The sequence below is a fragment of the Tursiops truncatus genome, chromosome 4 (assembly GCF_011762595.2).
Source record: "Tursiops truncatus isolate mTurTru1 chromosome 4, mTurTru1.mat.Y, whole genome shotgun sequence".
Classification (NCBI taxonomy): domain Eukaryota; kingdom Metazoa; phylum Chordata; class Mammalia; order Artiodactyla; family Delphinidae; genus Tursiops; species Tursiops truncatus.
In genome coordinates, this window is record NC_047037.1 from 77,406,755 (window position 1) to 77,430,273 (window position 23,519).

At 36.6% G+C, this 23,519-nt stretch overlaps 1 protein-coding gene across 1 annotated transcript in view; it reads right to left on the reverse strand.

Moving 5' to 3' along the window:
- Positions 1–23,519, reverse strand: part of STXBP5L (syntaxin binding protein 5L) — a 374,070-nt gene that overhangs the window by 272,972 nt on the left and 77,579 nt on the right. Inside the window, exons 4-5 of the mRNA XM_019922992.2 lie at positions 12,326–12,407; positions 8,545–8,645 (exon numbers count right to left, since the gene is read on the reverse strand). Of these exons, the coding sequence (XP_019778551.1) occupies positions 8,545–8,645; positions 12,326–12,407 (183 nt within the window). The remainder of the gene's footprint in view (positions 1–8,544; positions 8,646–12,325; positions 12,408–23,519) is intronic.

Genomic DNA, 23,519 nt, shown 5'->3' on the forward strand with positions numbered 1-23,519 from the left:
CTGGTCAGAATGGCCATCATCAAAAAGTCTACAAACAACAAATGCTGGAAACGGTGTGGAGAAAAGTGAAAACCATGGTTCGAAAGGATACATGCACCCCCAATGTTCACTGCAGCACTGTTTACAATAGCCAAGACATGGAAGCAACCTAAATGTCCATCGACAAGAATGGAAAAAGAAGATGTGGTACATATATACAATGGAATTAAAAAGAATGAAATAATGCCATTTGCAGCAACATGGATGGACTGGAGATTATCATACTACGTGAAGTAAGTCAGACAGAGAAAGAAAAATATCATATGATATCACTTATATGTGGAATCTAAAAAAAATGATATAAATGAACTTATTTACAAAACAGACTAACAGACTTAAAAAACAAATTTATGGGTTACCAAAGGGGAAAGGGAAGAGGGGAGGGATAAATTAGGAGTATGGGATTAATGAATATACACTACTATATATAAAACAGATAAGCAATACGGATTTACTGTATAACTCAGGGAACAATATTCAATATCTTATAATAACCTATAATGGAAAATAATCTGAAATATATAACTGAATCACTTTGCTTTATACCTGAAACTAACACAATATTCTAAATCAGCTATACCTCAATTTAAAAGAGAGAAAAAAAATGAATGAAAAACAGGAAATTACTATAGACACTACTGTTAAGGCCAATAAATTTAAAAGTTTTGATGAACAGGATAAATTTCTATCAAAACATAACTTACCAAAACTGACTCAAGGAAAAAAAGAATATCTGAATATTCCTAAACCTATTAAAGAAATGAATATGCCATTTAAAATCTTCCCACAGAGAAAAACCCAGGCCCAGATTGCTTTACTGATGAAGTTTTTTTCAAATTTTAAGAAAGAAATAATACCAATCTTTCACAAGTATTTGTAGAGTATAGAAAAGAGGAAACATTCCCTCATTCCCCCTCCATTTTATAAGGTCAAAATAACTATGACTTAAGAACCTAGCAGGGAATTCAAAAGAAAGGAAACTTACATGCAAAGCTCTTTTTAACATAAATATAAAACTCTTAACCAACTTATTAGCAAAATATTAGCAAATTCAGCACATATATTAATGCTAATACATCACAAAAGTTGTATTTATTCTGGGAATACAAGGGTCATTTAACACGCAAAAATCAAGTGATGTTATTTACCACATTAATAGATAAAAAAGAAAAAAATAATATGATCATCACAAAAGATGCATAAGAACTATGTGATAAAATTTAACACCATTCATAATTTTAAAATATATATGCTTATAACAAATTAGGAGCACAAGAAACTTTCTTAAACTAATAAAGAATATCTATTTAAAAACGTGCAGCAAACATACACTTAAAGGTGAAATAATAAAAATATTTTCCCTAAGATCAGTAAGTAGACAAGAAAAGCATTGTCCTTGGACATTTTATTCAATATTGTACTGGAAGTCTATGATGGACAGATTCCAAGGTAGTCCCCACAATCACCACCTCCTGATATCCTTGCCCTTGCATAATCCCCTTCCCCTTCTGTGTGCACAGGACCTGTGATTTGCTTATAACCAACGGAATATAGCAAGGGTCATGAGATGCCACTTTCATTACTAAATCACATGTGATTGTAACATTCATCTTGTGAGAAGACTCTCTCCCTTATTGACTCTGAAGAAGGAAGCTCCCAGGTTGTCAGATGTCCTATGGAGAAAGGCATATTGGAAGCAATTGACAGTGGTCTCTGGTCAACAGCCAGTAAAAACTAAGGCTCTCGATGCATCAACTTGTTAGGGAACAGAATGCTGCCAACAACCAAATAAGTTTTGAAAATGGATCCTTTCCCAATCAAGCCTCAGATGAGGTCACAGCCCTGGCAGTCACCTTAACTGTAGTTTGTGAGATCCTGAAACAGAAACTCATCTAAGCCGCACCTGGTTTCCTGACCTACAAACTCTGAGATAAGAAATGCATGTTGTTTTAAGCCACTAAGTTTGTGTAATTTTGTCACACAGCAATAAATAACTAATACAACAGGCGGGGGAAGGGGAAGCTGCGACGAAGTGAGAGAGTAGCATTGACACATATACACTACCAAATGTAAAATAGAAGGCTAGTGGGAAGCCACTGCATAGCACAGGGAGATCAGCTCGATGCTTTGTGACGACCTAGAGGGGTGGGATAGGGAGGGTGGGAGTGAGGCTCAAGAGGGAAGGGATACGGGGATATATGTATACATATAGCTGACTCACTTTGTTGTACAACAGCAACTAACAACACTGTAAAGCAATTATACTCCAATAAAGATGTAAAAAAAATTAATAATAATAAATAAATAAATGCTTCAGTACTCCAACAGTGCAAAAAAAAAAAACTAATAGAAGGTCCTAACCCCAGTGCAATAATAAAAAGAAATAAATACAAAGACATAAAACTAAAGAAGGAAATAAAACTGTCATTATTTGAAGATGGCATGACTGTGTACATAGGAAAATCTACAATAAATAAGCAATTTGAATTTAAGTAAAGTCATTGGACACAAAGTCAACATATAAAAATAAATTATATTTTCATATTCCAACAAAAATATTAAAAATAATATACTGTAATATAATTATCATTATGTACAATTTACAATATATTATCCTTTTATCATTATGTACAATTTTCAATAGCATTTAAAATTATCAAATATTTATGACTAAACATAAAAATATAGAAGACCTCTACCGAGAAATCCATAAATGTCATTTAGAGAAATCAAAGAATACCTAAGTAAGTGGTGGGATATATACCATGTTTGATTCCCTGACTGTGTGTGATTCAGGCAATGAATCAATATGTCATCATTGTTAATGACAATCAATCGATATTGCCATTCCCCATCATCATGGGGAATGTCAGTTCTCCCCAAATTGATCTACAGATTCAAGATATTTCTAATCAAAATCTCAGATGTGTTTGTGGAATTTGACAAGTTATTTCTAAAATTTACAAAATTTTAAAAGTTTTTAAATTAAAGAATTAAATTTTTAAAATTAAAGAATCAAATTAAAGAATATCCATTAAATTGAATACTACATAACAATGAAAATAATAAACTATGGCTACATGCAACATGAATGAAACTTACAAATATAATGTTGAGCAAAAGAAGCCAAATAGGGACTTCCCTGATGGCACAGTGGTTAAGAATCCACCTGCCAATGCAAGGGACACAGGTTCGAGCCCTGGTCCGGGAAGATCCCACATGCCAGGGAGCAACTAAGCCCGTGTGCCACAACTACTGAGCCTGTGCTCTAGAGCCCACGAGCCACAACTACTGAAGCCCACGTGCCTAGAGCCCATGCTCCGCAACAAGAGAAGCCACTTCAGTGAGAAGCCCACGCACAGCAATGAAGAGTAGCCCCCGCTCGCCACAACTAGAGAAAGCCCACGCAGAGCAACAAAGACCCAATGCAGCCTAATTAATTAATTAATTAAATTTATTTTTAAAAAAAGAAGCCAAATACAAGTAAGTAGATATGTACAATTCCATTCCTATAACTGTGAAAAACAACAGGCAAAACTAATATATAATGTTTGAAATCAGAATAGTGTTACACTTGGGGGTTAGGTAGTGATTAGAAGGTAACACAGAGGGATTTCTGTGGCTTTAGCAATTTTCTGTTTCTTGAATTGTGCATTTGTCACATGGATGTAAAATTATTTCAAGGCATACACTTTAATATTTACACAGTTTCTTGGCAGTTTGGTAACATTTGCATACACACCAAAAAAAGAATAAGGAAACTTTTTATGTACTAATAAGGAATGATCTTGAGAACATGTAAAGGGAAAAAAACAAGGTACAAAACTGTTTGTATAATGTGCTACAACTTATGTAACAGAAATATATGATACTTTCATATTTGTCTATAAATACATAAAGAAGAAAATTATGTTACATATAATATTTGCTTATATGTGTACAGAATGAATCTCTAGAAAGACACAAGAAATTAATAACACTGCTTGGCTCTGCGGATAGACAGAGTGTCCAGGGGACAGGAGGGGAAGAAAGATCCTTCACTGTACATACAACTTTTATCTTTTGACTGTCAAACCAGGCAAATATGCTAATTAGTTAAGAAAATTTTAAAAGAAAAGTAATTCAGATTATCTTTATAAAGCAATAAAATATTTTAAATTTGGGTTATAAATAGTGTCCCCCAAAGCCAACTCTGATGGGTCAAGTTTGCTAGAGATTTCAGAAATAAGGTTCTTAATAACATATTCCTTCCTGGCGGTTTAGCTAATATTCCTTAGAAGTATTCTGACAATATTAATTAGCAGAACACCACTGACAGAAAAAATAAACTCTGATATAATTAGTACAAATACTTTATGATCTGTATATTATAGCCTATCTGTTGAATTTTACTTGAAAACCATATAAAACAATTCTAGGCTTTCCCCAACATTACATGATTTATGATCAGTGATAGCAAGGACTGTTAATATGCCTGAAATGTAAATGCTTGATTTTATTCATTTTTCAGATCATGTACCACAGAAATCAAAAGTTTTTCTTCCATATTTAAGTTTATAAACTCTGATATGAGAGGAACCCAAAGATCATCCACCAGAAGCAGCTGGAATATCTAAACCTACTTCTCAACAATCTAAGCCTGGTTGCTACCTTCAAAGACTATAAAACCAAAGACTGAAGTTGCCCTAATTAAAAAAACCTAAAATTTACAAACTATATAAACTAAATATGTATATGGCATAAGCACAAGGATACATAAACAAAGAATATTGCCCAACATTCCAGTTCTACAAGGATTAAGTTACAACCCACTGCAGTCACCCACTGACAGGGCCCCCAGAGGGGAATTCAGGACAGAGAAAAACAGGATGGAACATTCTGTGTTTTAGATATATGGTCCCTAGACAGTTAAGATTCATATCTAAGGAAGAATTTGAATGACCCCAGATTCTTGCATCTTCCCATACATAGAAAAGCACTTAAATCATTAACTTGAGATGTCTGTTCCTTGTGATTAGCAGTAATCTTTTATGCTTGCTACTTGTATTTCCCAGCCAAAAAATTTATATACTGGCTCCTCCCCTGTGGTTTTGGAGCAGTTCCTCAGAGCTATCTGAGAGGCTATCTCCCAGCTATAGTCCTCAGTAAGACCCTCAATAAAACTTCACTCCCAACTCTCATATTGTGTGTCTTTCTTCCAGTTGACAAGTATATAGAAATGTATACAGTTAAATGGCCGATTTAAGAGGGCTTAGAGTTCCCAAAGACACTTGGTTAAATTCTCCTTCATTGACTTAAGCCTTGCATTCATGATACATTTAAAGATATTTTCTGCTCCACAATAAATTGTGATATTAATTATTATTCTCAAGTTCAAGATAATTAATTTAACTTTCACAAAAAGATAAATATCACATTTTTGTAAGCATTAAAACAGGCAATGTCAGACAGCACTGGCTTTTAATTTCATGTAAAAGAATAAAATTAGAACACTCCCTAACACCATACACAAAAATAAACTCCAAATGGATTAAAGACCTAAATGTAAGACCAGACACTATAAAGCTCTTAGAGGAAAACATAAGCAGAACACTCTTTGATATAAATCGCAGCAAGATCTTTTTTGAACCATCTCCTAAAGTAATGAAAATAAAAACAAAAATAAACAAATGGGATCTAATTAAACTTAAAAGTTTTTGCACAGCAAAGGAAACCATTAAAAAAATGAAAAGACAACCCTCAAAATTGGAGAAAATATTTGCAAACGAAGCAACTGACAAGGGATTACTCTCCAAAGTCTACAAACAGCTCATGCAGCTCAATATCAAAAAAACAAATAGCCCAAAGAAAAAATGGGCGGAAGACCTAGATAGACATACAGATGGCCAAGAGGCACATGAAAAGATGCTCAACATCACTAATTGTTAGAAAAATGCAAATCAAAACTACAATGAGGTATCACCTCACACTGGTCAGAATGGCCATTATCAAAAAAACCTACAAACAATAAACGCTGGAGAGTGTGTAGAGAAAAGGGAACTCTCCTATACTGTTGGTGGGAATGCAAATTGACACAGCCACTATGGAGAACAGTACAGAGATTCCTCAAAAAACTAAAAACAGAACTACATTTGACTCAGTAATCCCACTCCTGGGCATATACCCAGAGAAAACCATAATTCAAAAAGATACATGCACCCCAATGTTCATTACAGCACTATTTACAATAGCTAGGACATGAAAGCAACCTAAATGTCCATCAACAGAAGAATGAATAAAGAAGATGTGCTACATATATACAGTGGAATATTACTCAGCCATAAAAGGAATGAAATAGTGCCATTTGCAGAGATGTGGACAGACCCAGAGACTGTCATACAGAGTGAAATAAGTCAGAAGGAGAAAAACAAACACCGTATAATATCACTTACATGTGGAATCTAGAAAAATGGTATAGATGAACTTATTTGCAAAGAAGAAATAGAGACACAGATGTAGAGAACAAACTTATGGATACCAAGGTGGGTGGGTGGGATGAAGTAGGAGATTGGGATTGACATATATACACTACTATGTATAAAATAGGTAACTAATGAGAACCTACTGTATAGCACAGGGAACTCTACTCAATGCTCTGTGGTGACCTAAATGGGAAAGAAATCTAAAAAAGAGGGGATATATGTATACGTAAGACTGATTCACTTTCCTGTACAGCAGAAACTAACAAAACATTGTAAAGCAACTATACTCCAATAAAAATTAATTTAAAAAAATAGGCAGTGCCTGCAAAGTTCCTAAGATTTAAACTTGTCCAAAATCTGTCAGCTTGGTCTTTTACGTTCCTACCAGTTAAATATACCTCAAATGAGTTAATAAAATTATAACTGGAAATCATCACCATCAATCATTTCTTCTCCCCAAAATGGCTATAAAAGAGGCCAGAACATTTCCTTCAACATTCTAATTGTGAGGGGAAAAAAACTCATTCTGCCCATCTACACAAAAGGGTAGGGCCAGATCTACTCAAAACATTGACAAACAAAAAATCTTACAAGTAGAGAAAGAGATAAAATCAATATGGCAATATCTGAGGTAGGTAATATTTTTAGTGGTAAAGGTACAAGGAACAGTATAACAACTCTTGACTGATCTTTCAACTTTTCATATCCTGAAATATTTGCTACATTACTTATTTTAAAATTTAAGATAAAATAACCAAAATTAGATATAATATAAAGAAAGAAGTCCTATCTAGTTTTAGCAAATAGCTAAAATATAAATTTCCTCCTCTCAAAAAAATACTGGATTAACAAAAACTTCCATTGATGCTGAATCCCAAAATACTGTGGACATAATACTCATGAATACTACTCAGAATATTGAAGGTTAATGATTCAAATATTACAGTACACATATAAGAAGAAAAAGAAAAAGCTCCAAATAGAAAAAGGAAGAATGTCTATAGCTGCCATCCTTTTTTCTCAACAAACCTATAAAAACAGGTTTACTTCATTAAGCTCTGCCCATACAGTGATGATTCCTTATGAACTATTACCATTCAACAAAATAAAATAAGCACTTTCTTGAGCTCTCAGCAGTGGCTGCCTGTCTCTATCATCTACCTAACTCAGTTTTGACTAGTACTTGCTAATCTGTGTAAATTTACTTCTCAGAGGTTTCTTTTTCTTCCATTAATATCAATTTTTCCTGTGATAGCCCTTCTCAATCACACCAAAAAGTTTGACTGTTTCCCAAATAATAAACAAATATCAGATCATTTAATAGTTAAATAACAGATACAGATAATAAAATACAAATTTTACTTCATCTCAAGGTGGATTATCAGCTAAGTAGATGTCTGTTATATTCTAGCTCTGGTTGAAACCAACACTAGAAACATTAAAATTTGGGACAATTTGTTAGAAATAAAATCTAGTAACATTTTCCATATCCATTCATAAAATTTTCTTTTTCTAATTATTATTTCATTCTAAAATGGGAGAATTTGAATTCTGATCCATTCACCATCTTTGAAAATATCAATCTTGGATGTGCAATGTTGCGCAACACTTAGTACCAACATTTTTGGATGTCTAAAACCTCTGTCTCATATTTTTTTAAGGTAAAAAATATTTAAGCAAAAGGGTGAAAGTGTAGGAGGTAACTTCCATGATCAAAAGGTGTGGAAATACATTTAGTATTTACTTGACTTTTAAATTTTAGGTCTGGCTTTTCAGCACCTTGACCTAAGGAAAAGAACACATCATTGGTGAAGTCCTAGTTTATAGCAAGGAGAACAAGAATGCTAGGAGTTCCCATTAGAAAAGGACTGAATCTATATCAATTATGAATTTTCTATGAAAATAAACTATTAGAAAAGTAAGCATAAATATTATTTCTAGCTATTAATATTATTTTTTTAATTCTTTCAAAAATTAACCTGAAACTTGATCGGGAAATAATTTTCTTACACGTTAAAATATTGTTTAACTCTTACATTCTTACCGTTCTCTGTTAAATTTAAGAGAATGAAGAACAGCTGGCCTTTTCTGTCTAAGGTTCCACAAATGAAGTGTATCATCTGAACCTGCACTGACCAAAGCACCCTGGAACAAAATGAAGACAAAGTGAGCGATTTACTAATTTATGGGGGTTTTTTTGCGAAGCAAAAACAAGCTAATTTACTGAATTTTTCACTGCTTTTAATGTTATTTGTATTTATATAATGTAGAAATACAAGGAAGGACAATGCACATACTTCAGTCAGGAAGCCTAAGAATGCTAACAGTAGAAGAAGCAGGTAAACTACTGTATATGGATTGGTGAGAATGATTAGTTCAAGGAATATGCATTTATCAATAGAGGGATTATTATTATAAGAATCATTGTGACTATTAAAGATTTCTTATATTTTCTTTGGGAAAAACTAAGTTTAATTTTTTTGTTGTTTTTACTATTTATACATATACCATGTAGCTCTACAGAAAAGCAAATATCCAACCCAGTTTTAAATTGCAATCTGGTCATATAAAAATACACTGTTTGTAAACATTTTCTGTATAGTTAAGAAGTGTATAGTCTTCCTAAAAGAAGTATATAGTCTTCCTTAAAATTTTCTGTATAGTTAAGAAGTATATAGTCTTCCTATATAGTATATTTGACATAATTTAATTTGTTTTCTTACTTCAAAAAGCTTCATCTATGACAAAAGAAAACATCTGTAATAAAAGAAAACATTTCTCCAACTAGAATTCAGTATAACTACAAAAATAATACTAAGATCCTTTTTATACAAAGCCTCCAAATAAAAATGGATCCTACTTCAAATACAATAGGATGGGTTCTACCTATTAGTATGGCAGACACCATATGGGCAGAAAATTAGCTGCCATGTATGACTTCATATACATATTTTAAATTATTTATTTTACTGAGTTAAGTAAGATCATCTTAAACTATTATAAACTATTTATTTTACTGAGTTAAGATCATCTTAAACTATGTCAGAACTTTTGCCATTGAGTTTCCCAGCAAAAAAACATCAATGCTTGCCCTGTCAGAGCCTGAAGCTACTCTAGAGTATTGAATGTGTTCTGTAAAAGTGATCTTGCACAATTATGGTAGTCTGGAGATACCTAAAATTCTTTTCATACTTTACAAAGTACTCGGTTACAAGTAACCTTTCACAGTTTATTAAATCAATCACAGATATAAAAATGATAAACCATGTAGATGTTAGGAAGAACTATACTGAAATTCCTAGAATTTACTTCTTCTTTAGGAATTAGAGAGAATATAGGAATCTAAATGCTCTTCCATAACAATTCCTACAACAAACATATGCTCATGTTGCCTATGATGGTTCTCGATATTATATACCTATGATTTTAGTCTCAAAGAAAAATAACTTTTAAAACAATAATCATAACCAGAGAGTATAACCATTAAAATGTTTTAAAATGTGTACAAATTGCATATTTGTATATAAATATGTTAATACACATATTCAAAGAGGTATACATTGATATATACATTTTAAAATGAACTCATAGATAATTACATTCATGCAATAAAATGTATCCTACACATGCCTTGAGGATTTTTGTGTTTGTCTGCTTTTTTTTGTAAACTGTTCTCAAGTGTTCTACATATTCAAATTAGAAAATTATTAGGACTGCTTGGAAGTACTTGATGAACTACAATTTTTTTTTTTGAGATATAGAATAGTGATCTCATTTCTCAGGAAAGTGGAAACTCATTTGGGATAGGGTGAAGATAGACTATGATATATAAAATTAATAAAACATTGTCTACAGTAAATAGTTATGTGTTATACAAAAGATATAATATAATATGCCAACGGCAATGAAAGTAAAATAAATCAGCAGATGTTCAATAATATCTTAGTGTAATAGCTGAATAAATCTAGGAAGGAAGTCAGTATTAATAATTCTATGATAAAACTAGGAGATAACTTAGCATTTGAGGGAGGTGAACAGAACCACTGAACAACACCAACAGAAACATAAGACACATGAAAGTAAGCACATTGGCAGGGTGTCTAGGGCTCATTTACAAAAGCAAATCCATAAAAAGCACTACTAATGAAGATCTGTGAAAAGATTAAAAACTGAATAAAAACACAGGTCAAGAGGTCAGAAGCTGGGAAGTTTGGAAAAAGGTACAGAAGTTGAGTATAAGGCAGATCGAGGTGAGCAGTTCAGGACAGACAATGTAAACACTGGAAAGATGTTGAAGGCTTGCTTTTATTTCTTCTTAGTTATGTAACAGCACAGAGGCAAACTTATGGCCTTGAAGACAATTCTCAGAGGACAGGACACACAGAAAATCACCTGGGAACAATTTATGCCTGCCAGTAAACATCCATGCAGAAGGCAAAAGGCTGAGATCTCTCAACTAGGAGCTATAGAGTAACACTGAGACTTCAAAAAGGTTGTCAGTCTAGATACTAAAGACTAGTTATTACGATAAAATATTTTTTTAATGTTTCCCCTGCTCTTCCTTATTTCCCTCTCTCGTTTTGGTACCCCACAGCAAGTATGCCTACAACATGAAATATGCTAGGCTGGTCAACAAGGAGAATCTCACAGCCTTATGAGAAAGATTTTTGAGCTAAGAGAAGTAAAAAGTGGACATTTCCCAGTATCACAAATTTTTCATGCCTCAGGTATCTCTGGTGTAAAGTTATATGAAACATTTCACCCATGTTTATGAGTAAAAGTTCTTAGAATATATATATGCAAATATATAGAGATACTGAATAAAAGATCACCATTCATGCCACAAGAAACAACCAGTGATACCTCTTTTTTTTTTCTTTCAATACACTGAGTTCAATCTCCTAAGTGCCCAAATTTGGTATGGCATAAACTCTTAAAACATTTTTGCATTGACTGAATCACTTAATATAAAAGAGTTCAAAAGACTCAAGGATCCATTGTAAAAATATGAGTCAAGAAGGCCTTAAGGGACTTCCCTGGTGGTGCAGTGGTTGAGAGTCCGCCTGCCGATGCAGGGGACACGGGTTCGTGCCCCGGTCCGGGAAGATCCCACATGCCGCAGAGCGGCTGGGCCCATGAGCCGTTGCCGCTGAGCCTGTGCATCCGGAGCCTGTGCTCCGCAACGGGAGAGGCCACAACAGTGAGAGGCCCGCATACCGCAAAAAAAAAAAAAAAAAAAGAAGGCCTTAAGTAGCCTTCAACTACTGGAAGATCTGCAAACTTTCTGAGCTTTACAAACTTTGTCTTTAGGGAGTTCCTCATCACCATAGGTCTATAAAAATAGGAGTAGGGTAGGCAGCCAATTGTTATAAAGCTATGCATATGTATACCAACAAATGAATATGGAGATATATACAGACAAAGAAGCCCAAAGTAGATAACTGAAAAGATTATTTAATGGAAGATAAAGACAAAACATGAAAATTAATGCTGGATTAGAAAACAAATTGGTGGGAGAAGAGTGTGTAGAGGGAGAGTTTAATGGTCAGTGTAGCAATCAAAGGATTTTAGTAATTTTTTAAAAACCATTTAAACAATTAATCTATAAATTATACTACACAATCACAATAACAGGATCTTCTGGTACATACAAAATTTTTCCTTTAAAATTTAATAAACTGACAAATACAGGAGTACAGTCTTTTATGAAAACTGTGACCATGAACAATATTGCATACGTATATATCTTTAAGCATGTAGAAAAATAATATTAAAAAGATTACACAATGTGTGTGTGAGATAGAAATATCTAAGAAAATCCTTACCTCATTGATCAAGAATTGGAGCTGCAGAACAGCTGCACCACTTTCATGTTGACAATAACAATCAACGCCAGGTCTCCCAAGTCTAAAATAATAAAAGTCAAGGATTCTAACATTTTAATTAGCATTAATACTAATGTGTAAAGAAAAAACTAACTTACTTAGCAACTGACATTTGGCTTACTAGTTATCTTTATTTTTGTAAATAAAGAGTTGAAAAATCTTGGTCTTAGTTGATGGAAATTACATTATATAGCATTGCTTGTCAGAAAAATGTCCCTCGTACATAATCAACCCCCCTCAAGAACAGTAATTTTGCATCTACACTCACAGACAAAAGTGTCTTCACAGGAGCTTCAGGATCCAGGTTGGAGATTGTGAAACCCTGGTGCAGTCCAAGAATGAAGACAGCCATTTTGAGGAGACAGGCTTGCACTTAGGCAGCTGACTCACTGACTGTGGTCTCAGCTATAGAAACAGAAATAGCTCTGTACCCCTGAGAACTTAGCTACAGCTCCATTTGGCTCTGGGTCTGTCACCAGTATATGCCACATGTCAAGGGACCCAAAGGAGTCACACTCATTCATGTATCAGGTAACAGGCATAATAAAGAACTTAAAGAACTTGTTCCTGGCTGTAGAACAGGAAGTGACCTTTGAACCAGCTCCAGCCTCACTAGGCTGCGGTGTGGGAACCCCTGAAGGTAAGTCCCTGGAAGTAAGGTACAGTCCGTCAGACTGTGGATTCTGAAGCGGCCTGTAACAGGGCTCCAGCAAGTCCCAGCCACAGTCTAGGAACAATCATGCTGGCAAAGGAACCCTATAGGAAACACGCTTGTCTGTACCCTCTAAGATCCTAAAAGGGGTTTATACTCAGCTCAAGCCCCCTCACTGCCAGTCTTCTAGAATTTCTGCTTGCACAAAGACCAGGCAGGAGACACTCCTGTCTCTGTCCCCTGGAGTTCCTGAAAAGGCCCTGTATGTGACTCCAGCTTCCTCATAACTACAGTCTGCCAGTCTACAGCAGTCCTGAGGGTCCAAGGTCTCAGTAGGAAACACACCTGGCTGCAACCCTGGAGAACTGAAAGGGCCCTACACTGAGTCCTAGCCCCTTCCAACTGGAGACTGTGAACAGTTCTGCTGCCACAGGTACCCAACAGGACACACTCCTGTATGTACTCCCAGAGATCCTGAAGGGGCCTAATACTCCCAACCACAATCCCCAAGCAGTCCTGGCACAGGAACCTGTCAGAAAACATAACTGCACTCCAAGAGATCCTGAAAGGGCCCTATACTCAACTCCAGCCCCTCTGGCCACAGTCAGGGACCAATTCAGTCCATCCAGTGATCTGGAGGGAGACATACCCATCCATGACTGCAGAGCAAATCTTGGCTGTGGAATCTGAAACAGCATTGAGGCTCAGTTCCAGTACCTCTCAGCTACAGTCCAGGGTCAGTCCTGTCCATCCAGGGACCCATCCAGTGACCAGGCAGCAGTCCACCCAAGATCTGGCAGGAGGCACACCCACCATTTACCTGGTAATAGGCTTGCTACCTGGGGACCCACACGTGGACCCCAAAGCAGACCCTTGTCCCAGTCCCACCCTACTGAACAAGGTACTGCAGGTAGTCACATCTACCTGGGGACTGGAAGGGATCCACACCAGCATAAGACCCAGTAGCAAGCCCACAAATCATAGATGCTACTGCAGACCCAGCAAAAGCCTCACAACTGGCTCCAATGCAGCACAACTGCAATTATGGAAGTAATCCTATCAGCTCGGGAAACAAACAGAACGTCTTTATCTTCTGAAACCAGTCTGTAAAGACTGGAAGAGGTGCTTGCTTCACAAATGCACAGACACTAATATAAGGCTACATAGACAACAAAGCATTATACAAATATGATGCCACCAAAGGAAAGTAATAGAGCTCCAGCAACTGACCCCAAAGAAATGGAAATTTATGATTTCCCTGACAAAGAATGTAAAATCATCATCTTAAACTGTATGAAATGCAAGAAAACACAGATATACAACTAAGCAAAATCAGGAAAACAATTCACGAACTAAATGCATTTAATAAAGAAATGGAGAAATCAAGATGGTGGAGTAGGACATTGGGCTCACCTCCCCCAATGAATGCATCAAAAACAGATCTATGTGTGGGGCAACTCTAGCTGAAAACAAACTAGAGACTGGCAGAAAGGCTCTTTTACAACCAAGGCTATAAAGAAAGACCCACATGGAGTCAGGTAGGAAGGGAGGAGAGGGGATCAGTCTGGGACCAGTTCTTGTAGCAGGAAACAGACAAGAGGAAGGAGATATCACAGGTTGGGAGATTCTCCCTGGGGACTGAGGGGTTTGAACTACATATTGGGCACCCCAGCCACTGGGTTGGACATCAGGTAGATGAGTCCCCTGAGCAGGTTTAAAAACCAGTGGGATGTACCAGAGAGTTGAAAGAAACTGAGACTCCACTCACACATGCTTGCTTACTCCCAGGAACAAGGTGGAGAAAGTAGGCTGAAAACGCCCCAGGGCTCATGCCAGTTTCCCACTACTGCCCCAGTGCACCCCAGCCTGCATCTGGAGACTGCTGCAGCCCCTCTTGCTCCAGCACACCTCTCCACTAGGGCAAAGGCTGCCACTGCTAAGGAATAACATACTTGGAGGTGATGGAGCTGGTGTGCAACCAGCCCTGAATCTGAACAGGGTGAGGGCGGCCACTGCTGGTGTGTGGGAAGGAAGCAGTTTGGAAGCAGCCTGGGGCTCTGACTCCTGTATGGGAATCAACCCAGCAGGCATCCTGGCCCACGGCAGGCAGTTGCTCCAGCTCCTCTTGCTCCAGAGCTGCTCTCCACTAGGGTGAAGGTACACACATTTGGAGGAAGCAGAGCCAGCTAGGGCCAGGCCCCGCTTCTAAACAGGGCAAGGGAGAATGTTTCTGGTGAGCACATGAAGGCAGCGGATCAGAAATGGCCTGGGGCTCTGACTGGCTTGCTGGGACCATACCAGGGCATAACCCAGCCCCACTGGGGGCCGCTCAAGCCCCTCTTCCTCTTATGTTCCCTTCCACTGGGATGGAGGTGCCAACACCGAGGGCAGGGGAGAGTGCACACTTACAGGGAATGGAACCAGCTCCAATCGACACATGGGACTTCAGCTCCAGCATCTTGGGCCCCAAACCCACTCCCATAGGGTGGTGACAGCCACTGAGCATAGAAGAAACCCAGGCTCACACCTGGCTCTGGCTCTAGCCCCTCCACGTCCACCCCTGCCTCCCAGCAAGGTGGTAGCTGCCAGCACACCCAAAGGGAAGATGTGACCTGTGCTCACTTCAGATTAGCAATCCCAAGAAAGCCACTCAGCATGTGAAGACTGCATGGGGATGCTGTCACACAGGACACCCCTGCAAGACTGAAATAGGTAAATGTTTCACCTAATTTTGTAAAGACAAAGAAAGTTAAGTAAAATGAGAAGACAAAGGAATTTGTTTCAAGCAAAAGAACAAGAAACAAAGCCCTGAAAAAACAACTAATGAAACAGAGATAAATAATTTGCCAGATAAAGAGTTCAAAGCATTAGTAATAAGAATGCTAACTGAACTTGGGAAGAGAATAGATGAACACAGTGAGAATTTTAACAGGGAACTAGAAAATATAAAAAAGAACCAGTCAGAGAAAAAGAATAAAATAACTGGAATGAAAAGCATACTAGAAGGATTTAACAGCAGACTAGGTGATGCAGAAGAATGCATAAGCAATCTGTAAGAAAGAATAATGGAAATCACCCAATCATAACAGCAAAAAGAAAAATAAATTTTAAAAGGTAAGGATAGGGCTTACCTATCCTTTGGCGCAGTGGTTGAGAGTCCGCCTGCAGATGCAGGGGACGTGGGTTCGTGTCCCGGTCTGGGAGGATCCCACATGCCACGAAGCGGCTGGGCCCATGAGCCATGGCCGCTGGGCCTGCGCGTCTGGAGCCTGTGCTCCGCAGCGGGAGAGGCCACAGCAGTGAGAGGCCCGCATACCACAAAAAAAAAAAAAAAAAAAAAAAGGTAAGGATAGTTTAAGGGATCACTGAGGCAACATCAAGCATACTAACATTTGCATTATAGGGGTTCAAGAAGGAGCGATAGAGAAAGGGGTTGAAAATGTGTTTGATGAAATTATGGCTAAAAAATTTTCAAGCCTGAAGAAGGAAACAGACATCCAGATACAGGAAGCACAGAGGGTCCCAAACAAAATGAACTGAAGAGACCCACACCAAGAGATATCATAATTAAAATGGAAAAAGTTAAAGATAGAGAATTCTAAAGGCAGCAAATGAAAAACAAAGAGTCACATACAAGGGAATACCCATAAGGCTATCAGCTTATTATTCTACAGATTTTGCAGGCCAGAAGGGAGTGGCATGATATATTTAAAGTGCTGAAAGGGGAAACCTACAACCTGAGATACTCTGTCCCACAAGATTATCATTCATAAATGAAGGAGAGAAAAAAATTTCTCAGACAAGCAAAAACTAAAAGAGTTCATCAATACTAACTAAATTGACCCTAAAAGAAATGTTAAAGCATCTTCCCTAAATGGAAAAGAAATGGCTACAACAAGTAAGAATTTATAGGAAAGGAAAAATCCCACTAGTAAAGGCAAATATATAGTAAAGACTGTGGATCAACCACTTAAATAAGCTAATGTGAGATTAAAAGACAAAAATTGCAAAATCAACTATAACTGCAATAAACAGTTAAGGGATAAATATGAAGATGTAAAATATGACATCAAAAACAAAAAACACGGGGGAGGGGAGTAAAAGATGTAGATCTTTTAGAATGTGTTTAAACTTAAATGACTACTGCTTTGGAAGAAGTAGACATAGTTATAGGTCAACATATATAAACTCCATGTTAACCACAAATCAAAACCATACAATAGGCAATAGGTACACAAAAACTAGAGAGAAAGGAACACAAGCATACCACACACACCCATCAAACCACAGGAGAAGAAATTAAAAGAAGAAGAAAAGAACAGAAAAGAACAAAAACAACAAACAAGTAACAAAAAACAAGTAACAAAATGGAAATAAGTACATACCAATCAATGCTCTCTTTATATGTCAATGGATTAAATGCTCAAATCAAAAGACATAAAGTGCTGATTGTATTTAAAAAAAACCCAGGACACATCTATATCCTGGCTATAAGAGACTCACTTCAAAGCTAAAGGCACTCAGACTAAAAGCGAGGGAATAGAAAACGATATTTCATGCAAATGCAAATGACAGGAAAGATGGAGTAGCAATACTCTCATCAGACAAAATCAACCACAGAAGAAAAAGAAGGGCATCATATAATGATAAAGGGATAAATACAAGTAGAGGATATAAGACTCGTTAGCATATATACAGCTAATATAGGAGCACATAAGTAAATGAAGCAAATTTTAACAGACGTAAAGGGAGAAATTGACAATAATACAATAATAGTAGGGTACTTTAACATCTTCTTACATCAATAAACAGATTATCCAGAAAAAAAATTAAGAAACAGTAGTCTTAAATGACACATTAGACCAACTGGACTTAATAGGTATCTAAGGGACTTTACATCACCAAACAGCAGACTACACATTCTTTTCAAGGGCGCATGGAATGTTCTCCAGGACATATTACACGCTATGCCACAAAACATGTTTAAACAAATTTAAAAGGATAAAAAGACATCAAGCATTTTTTCTGAAAAAAAAAAACAAAACTAGAAACTAATACAAAACTAGAGATCAATCACAGAAAGAAAAATAGGTAAAAAAAAAAAATGGAGACTAAACAACATGCAACTAAAAAGCCAATAGATCAATGAAGAAATCGTAAAATACCTCAAGACAAATAAAACTAAAAATGCAACTTTGCAAATCTATGGGACACACACACAAAAAAAGCCATTTTAAGAGAGAAGTTTACAGTGATATAGGCCTTCATCAAGAAATAAGAAAAATCTCACATGAACAACCTAATGTACCATCTGAAAGAATTAAAAAAAAAAAAAAAGGAACAAAGCCCAAAGTCAGGAGAAGGAAGGAGATAATAAAGATCAGAAAGGAAATAAATAAAATAGTGACCCCCCCCAAAGAAAAACCAGAAAAATCAATAAAACCAAGAACTTATTTTTTGAAAAGATAAACAAAATTGATAAGTTTATAGCTAGGCTCATCAAGAAAAAAAAAAGACAAGATCAAAATTAACAACATAAGAAACAGGAAAATTTATAATTCATATCACAAAGGTACAAAAAAACATAAGAGAATACTACAGTTATATGCCAATAAATTGAACAACCTAGATAAAATAAATAAATTCTTAGAACCATATCCTTCCAAGACTGATTCAGGAAGAGACAGACAATCTGAATAAACTATCACTTGTAGTGAAATTGAATTTATAATTTTTAAAAGCTCCCAGCAAACAAGGCTCCAGGACCAAACCACTTCACCAGGAAATTCTACAAACATAAAAAGAAGAACTAATATCAATACCTGTCCTTCAAAAACTATTCCAAAATAGTCAAGAAGAGGGAACACTTCCAAGTTCACTCTATGAGGCCATTGTTATCCTAATACCTAAACCAAAGACACCGCAAAGAAAAAAAAAGAAAGAAAATTACAAAGGACGGAGACAAGATGGTGTAGAGGGACATGAGCTTACTGCTCTTATGAAAACACCAAAATCACAACTAACTGCTAAACAACTATCGACAAAAAACAAAACAAAATAAACAAAAAAAGCTGCAACCTACCAAAAAAATCGCCTATATCCAAAGACAAAGAAGAAGCCACAATGAGACAGTAAGAGTGGTGCAACTGCTATAAAATCAAATCCCATACCCACCAGGTGGGTGACCCACAAACTGGAAAATAATTATACCACAGCAGTGAAAGTTCTGAGCCCCACATCAGGCTCCCCAGCCTGGGGGTCTGACAATGGTGGCAAGGGGAGGAGGAGCCCCCAGAGAATCTGGCTTTGAAGGCCATCAGGGTTTGATCACAGGAATTCCAGGACTGGGGGAAACACAAACACCACTCTTGGAGGGTGCATGCAAGGTCTCGTGTGCGTCAGAACGCATGGAAAAAGCAGTGATCTCATAAAAGACTGTGCCAGACCTATCTTCTGGTATTGGAGGGTCTCCTGTGGAGGTGGAAGAAGGCTGTGCTCATTACAGGGACAAAGACACTGGCGATGGCAGTTCTTGAGAGTACTCATTGGTGTGAGCCCTCCTAGAGACTGTCATTTTCTTAACACCTGGCCCCACCTTACAGCCTGCAGCCTCCAGTGCTGGAATACCCAGGCCAAACAACCAACAAGATGGGAAAACAGCTCCACCCATCAGCAGACAGGGTGCATAAAGTCTTCCTGAACCCACAGCTCTCTAGACACATCCCTTGGCACAGCCCTACCCACCAGAGGGACAAGGCACAGCTCCACCCACCAGTGGGCAAGAACCAGTGTCCTGCACAAGCCTCTTAGACAGCCTCATCCACTAGGGAGCAGACAGCAGAAGCAAGAAAAACTACAGCAGCCAATGTAAAACCCTGCAGCCAATGTAAAGGAAACCACAATCACAGAAAGTTAGACAAAATGATATATGGCAGAAGAATAAGTCCCAGATGAAGGAACAAGATAAAACCCCAGAACAACAAAGCAAGGTGGAGACAGGCAATCTACCCAAAAATGAATTCACAGTAATAACAGTAAAGATGATCCAAGATCTCAGAAAGGGAGTGGAGGCATAGCTCGAGAAGACACAAGAAATGTTTAAAAAAGATCTAGAAGAACTAAAGAATAAACAAACAGAGATGAACAACATGATAACTGAAATGAAAAATACACTAGAAGGAATCAATAACAGAATAACTGAGGCAGAACAGATAAGTGAACTGGAAGACAGAGTGGTGGAAATCACTGCTGCAGAACAGAATAAAGTAAAAAGAATGAAAAGAAACAAGGACAGTCTAAGAGACTTCTGGGACAACATAAAATGCACCAACATTTGCATTATAGGGGTCCCAGAGGGAGAAGAGAGAGAAAAAGGCCGTCAGAAAATATTTAAAGAGATAACAGGTGAAAACTTCCCTGACATGGGAAAGGAAACAGTCACCCAAGCCCAAGAAGCGCAGTGAGTCAGAGGCAGGATAAACCCAAGGAGGAACATGCCGAGACACATAGTAATCAAATTACAAAAATTAAAGACAAAGAAAACATATTAAAAGCATCAAGGGAAAAGCAACAAATAACTTACAAGGAATCCCAAAAGGTTATCAGCTGTTTCTCAGGAGAAGCTCTGCAGGCCAGAAGGGAGTGGCATGATATATGTAAAGTGATGAAAGGAAAGAACCTACAACCAAGAATACTCTACCCAGCAAGGCTCTCATTCAGATTCCACAGAGAAATGAAAGCTTTATAGAAAAGCAAAAGCTAAGAGAATTCAGCACCACCAGAACAGCTCTGCAACAGATGCTTAAGGAACTTCTCTATAGGGAAAAGAAGAGACCAAAACTAGACACAAAAAAATTACGAATGGAAAACCTCTCTGGTAAAGAAAAACACACAGTAAAGGTAGGAAATCATCCACTAACAAATAAGATATCAAAACCAGCATTCGTGAGAAGAGGAAAGCACAAATGCAGGATATTGAAAATGCATTTGAAATCAAAAGACCAGCAACATAAAACAATATTGTTCCTATATAGACTTATATCAAAACCTCATGGTAAAAAAAAAAAACCTCATGGTAACCCCAAACCGAAAAATCTACGATACACATGCAAAAAAGAAAAAGAAACCCAAACACAATGTTAAAATTAGTCATCAAATCACAAAAGAAGAGAATAAAAGAGTAGGGGAAGAAAAAAGACCTACAAAAACAAATCCTAAACAATTAACAAAATGGCAATAAGAACATACATATCAGTAATTACCTCAAATGTAAACGGATTAAATGCCCCAATGAAAAGACATATACTTGCTGAATGGATACAAAAACAAGACCCATATATATGCTGTCTACAAGAGACAAACTTCAGATCTAGGGACACATACAGACTGAAAGTGAGGGAATGGAAAGGTATTCCATAAAAATGGAAATCAAAAGAAAGCCAGAGTAGCAATACTCATATAAGACAAAAAGACATTAAAACAAAGACTGAAACAGAGACAAAGAAGGACACTACATAAAAATCAAGGGATCAATCCAAGAAGAAGATATAACAGTGGAAAATATATATGCACCCAACATAGGAGCACCTCAATATATAAGGCAAATGCTAACAGCCATAAAAGGAGAAATCAACAGTAACACAATAATAGTGGGGGACTTTAACACCCCACTTTCATCAATGGCCAGATCATCCAGAAAGAAAACCAGTAAGGAAACACAGGCCTTAAATGACATGTTAAACCAGATGGACTTAACTGATAGTTATAGAGCATTCCATCCAAAAGCAGCAGAATACACATTCTTTTCAAATGCACATGGAACGTTGTTCAGGATAGATCACATGCTGGACCACAAAGCAAGCAATGGAAAATTTAAGAAAACTGAAATCATACCAAGCATTTTTACTGACCACAATGCTAAGAGATTAAATATCAACTACGATAAAAAAAAATTGTAAAAAACAAAGCACGTGAAGGCTGAACAATATGCTACTAAAAAAATCAATGGATCACTAAAGAAATCAAAGAGGAAATCAAAAAATACCTAGAGACAAATGAAAATGAAAGCATGATGATCCAAAACCTATGAGACACAGCAAAAGCAGTTCTAAGAGGGAAGTTTATAGCAATACAATCCTACCTAACGAAACAAGGAAAATCTCAAATGAACAACCTAACCTTACACCTGAAGCAACTAGAGAAAGAAGAACAAACAAAACCCTAAGTTAGTAGAAGGAAAGAGATCATAAGGATAAGAGGAGAAATAAGTGAAATAGAGACAAATAAAACAATAGAAAAGATCAATGAAACTAAAAGCTGGTTCTTTGAGAATATAAACAAAATTGATAAACCTTTAGCCAGACTCATGAAGATAAAAAGGGATAGAGTTCAAATCAATACAATGAGAAATGAAAAAGAAGTTAAAATGGACACCACAGAAATACAAAGCATCCTAAGAGACTACTATAAGCAACTATATGGCAACAAAATGGACAACCTAGAAGAAATGGACAAATTTTTAGAAAGCCACAACCTTCCAAGACTGAACCAGGAAGAAACAGAAAATAAGAACACACCAATCACAAGTACTGAAATTGAAACTGTGATTTAAAAACTCCTAGCAAACAAAAGACCAGGACCATATGGCTTCACAGGTGAATTCTATCAAACATTTAGAGAAGAGTTAACACCTATCCTTCTGAAACTCTTCAAAAAAATGCAGAGGAAGGAACACTCGCAAACTCATTCTATGAGGCCACCATCACTCTGATACCAAAACCAGACAAAGATGTCACAAAAAAAGAAAACTATAGGCCAATATCACTGATGAACATACATGCAAAAATCCTCAACAAAATACTAGCAAACTGAATCTAACAATACATTAAAAGGATCATACCCCATGATCAAGTGGGATTTATCCCAGAGATGCAAGGGTTTTTCAATATCTGCAAAGCCATTAGTGTGATACACCACATCAACAAATTAAAGAATAGAAACCATATGATCATCTCAATAGATGCAGAAAAAGATTTTAACAAAATCCAACACCCATTTATGATAAAAACTCTCCAGAAAGTGGGCACTGAGGAACATATCTCAACATAATAAAGGCCATATATGACAAACCTACAGCTAACATCACAGTCAAAGGCAAAAAGCTAAAAGCATTTTACCTAAGTTCAGGAACAATAGAAGGATGTCCACTCTCGCCACCTTTATTCAACATAGTTTTAGAAGTCCTAGCCATGGCAATCAGAGAAGAAAAATAAAAGGAATCCAAACTGGAAAAGAAGAAGTAAAACTCACTGTTTGCAGATGACATGATCCTATACATAGAAAATCCCAAAGCAGCTACCAGAAAACTACTAGAGCTCATCAATGAATTCTGTAAAGTTGCAGGATACAAAATTAATACACAGAAATCTGTTGCATTTTATACACTAACAATAAAAGATCAGATAAAGAAATTAAAGAAACACT